This window comes from Convolutriloba macropyga, chromosome 8, assembly GCF_964194025.1.
Source record: "Convolutriloba macropyga chromosome 8, txConMacr16.3, whole genome shotgun sequence".
Classification (NCBI taxonomy): Eukaryota; Metazoa; Xenacoelomorpha; order Acoela; family Convolutidae; genus Convolutriloba; species Convolutriloba macropyga.
Genome location: NC_134475.1, coordinates 37,665,292 through 37,673,837, shown reverse-complemented (window position 1 = coordinate 37,673,837; position 8,546 = coordinate 37,665,292). Strand labels below are relative to the sequence as shown.

The 8,546-nt window shown below is 39.8% G+C and overlaps 1 protein-coding gene across 1 annotated transcript; it reads left to right on the top strand.

The window, feature by feature from the left end:
- Positions 1-4,452: 4,452 nt before the first annotated feature.
- On the top strand, positions 4,453-5,097 carry LOC142345043 (uncharacterized). Its single transcript, XM_075397126.1, has one exon. It carries the CDS (start codon positions 4,453-4,455, stop codon positions 5,095-5,097), a length of 645 nt encoding a protein of 214 aa, XP_075253241.1.
- Positions 5,098-8,546: the final 3,449 nt, after the last annotated feature.

Genomic DNA, 8,546 nt, shown 5'->3' with positions numbered 1-8,546 from the left:
ATTAGTGATCACGTACAAAAAGCGCAACTTAGATTTCAACAGTTGATCTCAAATATGGATACAGCTAATTAAATCTACACCCCAAAACCACTGAAGACTGTAACTTCGCTATAATGAGCGGCCATATGAGACAGGCACATACCGATTTCAAACTGGCTTCTATGGCCTTACTGATATGCCGGAAGAATTCCAAAAGGCAGTGCATTGTACTTTAATTGGACAAAAAATGACTTAATGCTTTTTAGATGACATTTTGATAGTTAGCAAAGGCGCAGAAGAATTTTTGGAAAAATACAACTTTTATTGTCTCCGTCGACTAGACGAGGAAAATCTTAGAACCAATTTGCCGAAATGTCTCTTTGCAAAACTGGAAATAGATTGGCTTGGATACCACATCTCACGAGCATGTAATGCACATTGAAAGCAGAAAAAAAGGTTTTCTGAAGCACCAAAAAACTGTAATAAGTTTCAATCATTTCATAGTTCAGTAAAATATATTAATAACTTCAAACCAGATCTGGCTAAAATCAGTCATCCATTACGACTTCCTATACAGAAATCAGTTTAAATTTCTATGGACAAAAGCACACGAAAACTGTTTCGAAGAAATTGAAAATCGCATTGCGATTGCTACGGAAAATTTTCATTATAACCCGCTCCTCGAGACAAGAATGAAATGTGATGCTTCACGTGCCAGAGGGGCTTTAGAACATTTAACTGTATACAGGGGGAAGCCGATAGCTCTTACTTCTAGATTTCTAGATTCAAGTGAAGAACGATAGAGTGCAATTGAATTGGACCAATTAAGAGTATTTTCGTCAATCGAACTTTTGAAAATTACATTTATAGACAAAAATTTAAAATAATTACTAATCCTAGAGCCCTACTTTCAAAACTTTAGGAAAACCGATCTAATCAATCATATAATGTCAGTCTAACACGTTGGAGTGACCATTTTTTGCCATATCAATTTTCGATCGAACACATGTCTGGTGCCAAAATGGGTCTTGTGGTTATACTTATCTCCATCCTGATCAAAAAGCCAAAAAGGTATCCGTATATGATGAGGAATTTCCAGTTGCTAAAATAGAAATAGCTTCCGAATTATCATAAGTATAATCTAATAACAAAACCATTGGACTTAATTTCAAGAAAATCTGCACCCCCATTGCACTCTTGAATACATGTTCCGCACTGCAAATTGACACATCAATTAATTTTCAACTAAATTCAGACAACACGATTAACATATTTGCTCCCCATTCACACCTGCATACTTTTAACTTGTCATTCACACAGCAAATTCAAGACTCAAAAATAGCTTAAAATCAAACAAATCTAATTTTGCACATTCCGCGCCGCAAATACCAATTCACGCAGCATTCGCTCTGCAGAATCCACCCCAATTCAAAAACATCTACCATAACAAAAATAATAGCGTTTCGGCTAGATGAGCAACGCAATGAAATTAAGAATCATTTCCCTGAAATTAATAGAAAATCCAACTATAGTTGTATCAAAAGTAAACCCGGTGTTATTGCCCAATCTGCCAGCCAAAATCATCTGCCTTCCTCTATTTCTACAGCAAACGTCATTAAAAAAGTTGCCATGACTTCGAAACCACCAAGAAGCGAACCTCACGAGTCACATTTGGGGAGTCATCAGATAAGGCAACCCCAATACCCAATTCTCCGGCTGCATCACATAAAAAAAGTAAACCGCTAACTATTAGCCTCCAAATTTGAACCACTGCCAAAATAATGGGTAAATTTTTCGTAAGAGCTTATTAGCTGCACTTAATAGCGAAGATGCCGTGTTAAAAGAGGTGCACGATTGCGTCCTATACAACAGCCAGGAAGGATTGATAAAAATTAATGCTGGTATACATTTGTACTAGCGGGACCTCTGCCATGACAAGAAAATAGCAATCTAAAACGTCTTGCGAGAGGCCCTCGTCATTGAAATCCACGCTAGCCACCCGGGTACTTTGTGCAGAATATGTATGGCTACACCTCGCTGGGGGGTCAAATTCCAACCTCACCTCCACGTGGTGTCCCCTGGGTAGGTAGTTCAGCAAGGCAATGCTGAGCCAACGAACCTCTGGTAGCAGCACTTGCCTTTGCTGTCCAAATCATGGCAAAATAAACCTCATGAAGAAAACCCAACCAATATTGATTAACAGCATGAATGGAACCAAATATGGAGCCTCGCCCGGCAGGAAACCCGATGATGAGCTGGTCGGGCCCGGTCGTCACTCAGTTACTGCAAAAGACAACAAATACAACAAGGAAACTATCCAAAGAAGATGAAAGAAGAATACCAGTTTAATAGCCACATGGAATGTCAGGACCTTGTTTCAAACTGGCAAACTGGAAAACGTAATCAAAGAAATGGAACGTCCTAAATGGAAAGTGTTAGGTTTGTCAGAAATGAGAGGGAAAGGCCAAGGCATTTTTTATAAAGATAGTCATTGTGTCTGCTACTCGGGCAACAACTCACATACCCACGGGGTAGGATTCATTGTGGACAAAAACCTAAGCAGTGGTATTAAAGGCTTCATGCCTATATCGGACCGAGTTGCACTGAAATTGAAATTGAAACACAAAACACTTTGCATACTACAAGTCTATGCACACACGGCTGATTCGGAAGAAGCGGAAATCTTGAAATTTTATGAGCAAATGGAAACAGCTTTGAAAAACCGGAAAAGCAATGAAATGCTCATTGTTATGAGAGATTTCAATGCAAAAGTTTGAAACAAGAAAAATGCACCCGAAAGCGGGGGCAATAGACTAGGCAACATGAATGAAAGAGGAGAAAGACTGATAGAATGGTGCTGCGAGAAAGATCTGTGTATAACGAACACTTGGTTTGCTAAACCCGAGAAGAAGCTATGGGCGTGGGCTAATGCAAACGGAAGACACTTAAATCAGATCAATTACATGCTTGCGCCGAAAAGATTCATGCCCCGTGTCCTAGATTCGAGCACGGCAGTAAGGGCCGATTGCGGGAGCGACCACAATCCAGTGGTTGTCAAATTGAGAATAAAATTTAAATTACCTTGCAAAGAAACAAAGAAGAAATTGGGGGACTGGGACAACATTAGCCCAAAGACAGTCGAGGAGATCCATGGCACACTAGAAGAGAGACTGGGAAACGTGGACCAATCGAAAATGTCGATAAAAGAGTCCTACGGGATCTTCGTCCGAGCGATAAATGAAGCCAGTGAATGCGCAAAAAGCAAGAAGCAGAATCAAAAATATTGGATAACCGAAGAAATTGTGATGGACGACTTTAGACTAATACATAGCAGAGTGATAAAAGGATGCTTCAAAGCACGGGAGAGCTACCTGAATACGAAGTGCAAGGAAGTGGAAACTCTTTACAACATCATGCCGATGGAAGCACACCGAAATATTCGACAGCTAGCAGGGAGAATCAGGAGCTTCTCAAAGCACACCGGAATAAGAGACAATGATGGTAAGTTGCTGATGGACGAGAGTGATATATGCCAGAGATGGAGTGAGTACATTGAGAACCTGTACGATGACCCAAATCGTAGCGATGAACGACTACTCTTTGACGGAATTCTCTCAGGTCCCGGAATCCTCGAATCGGACGTGCGCCAAGCTATCAAGACTGCGAAAATAAGAAAGGCGCCTGGACCAGATAATGTCAGATTTGAAAAGTTGAAGTTGCTGAACGAAACAGCGCTCAAATACCTAAAACTTTTGATGAATGAAGTATACGAGAGGGGCCGTTTAACCAAGGAAATGTGTCAATCTATTTTCATATCACTGCCCAAAAAGGCAGGATCCGTTCAATGTGACGAAATTGGAACAATCAGTCTGATGTCGCATCTGACCAAAATCCTACTGAAAATTGTAAGCCAGCGCATGAAATCGAAGATCATGCACGAAATTGATGTCTGCCAATACGGATTCCGCGCAGATTGCGGATTAAGTAACGCAGTTTCCATTCTCAAAGTCCTCAGTCAGCGATCAATACAGATGAAAACAGACATTTACTTGTGTTTTGTTGACTACACCAAAGCATTTGATAGAGTGGTGTACAACGAACTCATGCACTTCTTAGATGATCTGGAACTGGACGACAAAGATTTGAGACTGATACAGAACCTTTATTATCAACAGGAGGCAGGTATCAGGACTAATGACATTGTAAGCAAAATGGTGCCGATCAAAAGAGGTGTGAGACAAGGTTGCGTATAATCGCCAGATTTATATTCCTTGTTCAGTGAAATCCTCATGAGGACCACTAAAAACCTCCCACGAAATGGTGTAGGAGGTGTCAATGTCAACAACTTGAGATACGCAGATGACTTAGTCTTAATTGCCAAAAAACCAAGAGGACTTACAAGCCTTGGTAACACAACTCGACTGTGTGAGCAAGAAATTTGGCATGCAAATCAACATCAAAAAGACAGAAGTCATGGTTGTATCAAAGAAGGCAGAAGCCCCAGTTTGCAAGATTCTGGTGGACGGGAGCACATTGAACCAGCTAGAAAATTTTAAATACTTGCGCTGTACGATCTCGGGAACATGCAAAGATGAATACGAAATTAAGATCAAGAGCGCCCAGGCAAAAGCTGCTTACAACCAGCTGAGGAGTGTGCTGTGTAACAAAAAATTGTCCTTCCAATGCAGATACCGGGTTTTGAAATGTTATGTGCACCCGATATACACATATTGCAGCGAGACATGGACAATATCAAACGTGATACAAGACAAAATCTGTGCTTTCGAAATGTGGTGTTTGCGACGAATGCAATGGATATCCTGGACAGCCAAAAAGAGCAATGCAGAAGTTCTGACAATCACCTGCAAACAGAAAAGCTTGCTCAAGGAAATCAAACGACGACAATTGCGCTTCCTTGGTCATGTCATACGGAAAGGGGAGCTAGAAACGCCATCACTTTCCGGAAAAATAGATGGGAAGAAATCAAGAGGCAAAGAGAGGGCCCTCTTCTTACAACAGTTCCTTGAAAGACCGAATGACATAAAACATGCGGCCAGAGATCGAGAAAAATGGAAACTCTTCACAAATGAGGCAATCAACGTCTGTAAACAGATATGATAACAGAAAAAAAAGAGACCTTGCTGGTGGCCAAACAGGTAGAAATCAATTGAAATTAAAGCTTGCAAAGCAGTTGTAAAGAACCTTAAATCGGCTATACCCGCAGGGCGTTTCAATCCAAATATCCAAATTGAAGGGCGTTTCAATCCAGACCCGCAGGGCGTTTCAATCCAAATATTTCAATACAAATCCATGTGCTGAACTAAACCACGATATACAAATTAATTCTGGGGACCTATAATTGAGGAAAAGGGCAATGAAAAGTATAATTTAGCAGTACTAGACCAATTTTGTGAATATCAAAACCATATATTTTCGAAAAAACAAAGGGCCTATATGTAACTAAATTTTTGGACGTGTATATTGAAAACCATGGAGTGTCACGTACAATCTGAGTGGATCAAGTGAAATGTATTATGGGAAATCAAGTAAAAAAAATTGTAATAAAAACAATGGAGATATCAATGAAGCACCATTTATTGAATATCGGGCAATTAGACTGGTAGAAAGACTAATCCAGACCATTAAAAATAAACTTCCTTATATCGTTATTAATCAGAATTTAGCTCGTTAACGGTTAGACTTTAGCTCGCTAATGATCAGACTTTAGGCAGACTTTGACTAGGAAGCTTGTTCGTCCATGTGGGCAGACTTTTATATGACGCTCGTCCATGTAATCAACAACGCACTTTACCCCCCCCCCCCCCGTGCGTTTTTATTTGCTGACCAATAACGCACACCTCGACCTGGGGATGGCAGAAGCAGAAGCACGAGTTAATCTGACTAATTTACAAAGCGCCTGTAGTTTTTGAATTTAATTTCTGATTTATTATTGAGTCTTAGTCACTATTATTGACTATTCAGTTTTTGCCCTCCAGCTTAGTTGGTGCATAATATTTGCAACCCCAGACGCACGTGCTATAATTTGATGATTTACCACGTAGTACATAATTATTTACCATGTAATGGCTCGTGCTCTCTAACTCGGGGGGTGCATAACGTATTTCAGGGGGGGGGGCACAATTGCAAAAGATTCAATGAGTTTTGCTGAAAAGCTGAGTTATTGCACAGTGATAATGGCCAGTTTAGCTTGTACCGATTTATCATTGCACACAAAAATCACCTTCTAATAAAAAAACAGCTAACTCATAAGCTGACCCATTATCTAATTTGTGCTATAACAAATATGGTACTTCAATTCATTTGTTTTCTTTATTAATGCAAAAAAGACGAATACGTTATATTGAAAATGGGATCTATTATGTTTCATTTTGGCCTGCAGCTTAGTGGGCAAATAATTTTTAAGCCCCCAGGCATGTGCTAAATTTCACATCCTAACGTACAACGTCACAAAACTGGGTGGCGTAAAAGCACTATTCGTGACAAACGAGAAAAAATCCAAGTTTTTTAAGGCAACAGCTCGTGGCTCATAAACCCCTCGCAGTTAAACAATAACGGATCTTTTCCGTTATGCGCTCCCAGTGACAACCCACTTGTCATTACATAGTAAATCATAATGTAAATATATGACACGTGCATCTGGAGTCAGTTAAGATAGCTACGAACTTGGGAGTTAGACTAACTTAGGTTCCTGATTAATATAACCATTGTTCATCATGAATAAAAGCGACGCAAAGTGGAAGTTGGTAACGAGTTGATCACCTAGATATGGCAAAAAATATTATCCAAGATAGGTTAAATAATTCAAAGAGAATTTCGTTAGAGCTTTCGACAGAAACTGGTTCTATCTCGCAGAAAAAGCTGTGCGATATCCTAGCAAAAACTCAGTTTTTCAGTTAGAACAGTTGTCAGTGAAAATTGAGCTTGTTACAACTTTTTAAGATCCTTAGACCTCATAAGGGTGCCTGGTTTGTATGGATAGTGTCATGTGACTCATTGAAAAGTTGTTTCCTTATCAAGGTTTGAGATAAATGTGATCATCGAAATCATTAGGCGAACAGGAAGAAATTTTAAAAGCTAACAAACGGATTCGTACCTGGAATATCCCCGTGATGATCCTGTGACGGTCCCTATAACATCAAGTTTTTTTAAAAAAATTCACACAAAGCCCACTAACGTTGGGAAAGTTGCTTTCGAACGACTATTGGGAGCTCGGATCTATTGCAGCCTCATTAAGGGGGTAATTAAGTTCATCAAAGAGACCTCAAACGACGTCATTATCCACCTCTGGGGATTGACGCAATTTCGGATAAACCAACCACAGACCTACTTCATTGTTGGGAACAACTGTTTGTTAGTTCAATATAAGATAGCTCTGTTAGCAAAAAAAACATCATCTTGGACACCCTACTTAACTGTAACCAATCTTCGAGAAGAAGGTCTTAGGTTCATCGGCCCAATATGAACGAGAATGAAGCGCCCGAACTGCACAGCAGAAACAGCAGACAAAATGGCAGAAAAAAGCTAACGCTTGATAGAGATTGGCATAATGTGCCGTGACAAACCTTGTCACTCAGTGGATCGAAAGACCGTCATTTTTCTGTAATCGGTTGTTGGAGTGGAAGGTCAGCGAATAATTAAAAGCAAGAATCCGCATATCATGATAGATGCATTGGTTACAGCAGAATTCAGTACTTTCGTGGGAGAGGCGTATGATGACAGACAAGCTTTTATGACAACGAAAAACTGAGAGGTTAAACAGTCAAATTGTTCCATGAAAAACTTAAAGAACTGCAGAAATCTGCAACTTCGAAAACAAAGAAGAGACACTCAAAAGTCTGTAGGAAAACGCACAATGAAGGATATGCCCCGAACCAAAGGAGAAGGTTTGTAAATGCTATAGAGGAAGAAAAACCTACGGTCTACTCCGTAAATTATGTGCTATCGTCACAAGGTAATTGATTTTAGAATACAGTTGTGGGAATGAGAACATCGTGGCTACAATCGACAATGGTGTTGAAAAATTTGAACTACTCAACATGCCAACCAAATATACGAGTATTTCCTTTTCCCTACTAGTTGATTCAGGAAGCCCAGCAGCTTTTGGACAAATCACTTGCAATGCAATTCGTGGAGAGCAATACACAAGCAATCTGGATGAGCAAAGGAATACAAGCTTAAAATAAGCACGTTTTCAAATAAGGCAGTTCAAATAAAGGAAAAATTCGGACTCCACTGACAAGCAATTGTTGGGACATCCCAGCCGCAGAATTCACAGTAGTAGCAGAACGCCTCAAGCCACTAATCGGAGGAGATATCTTTGATCAACTTGGGCTTTCAGTTACCCAACTTCCACCTACAAATGTAATTAAGTGAACAAAAATAAAACTTCTTGTCAATCAAAGAGCAGGTAGCAACACAGTTTCCCAAACACAATACTCGCATTGGAAGATCAAAAAATTACGTAGCTAAGGCAAAATTACATAAACCTTCTGAATCAAGACATCAAAAAAGATGACGTATTCCAATTAACTTAAAAGACAAAGTAA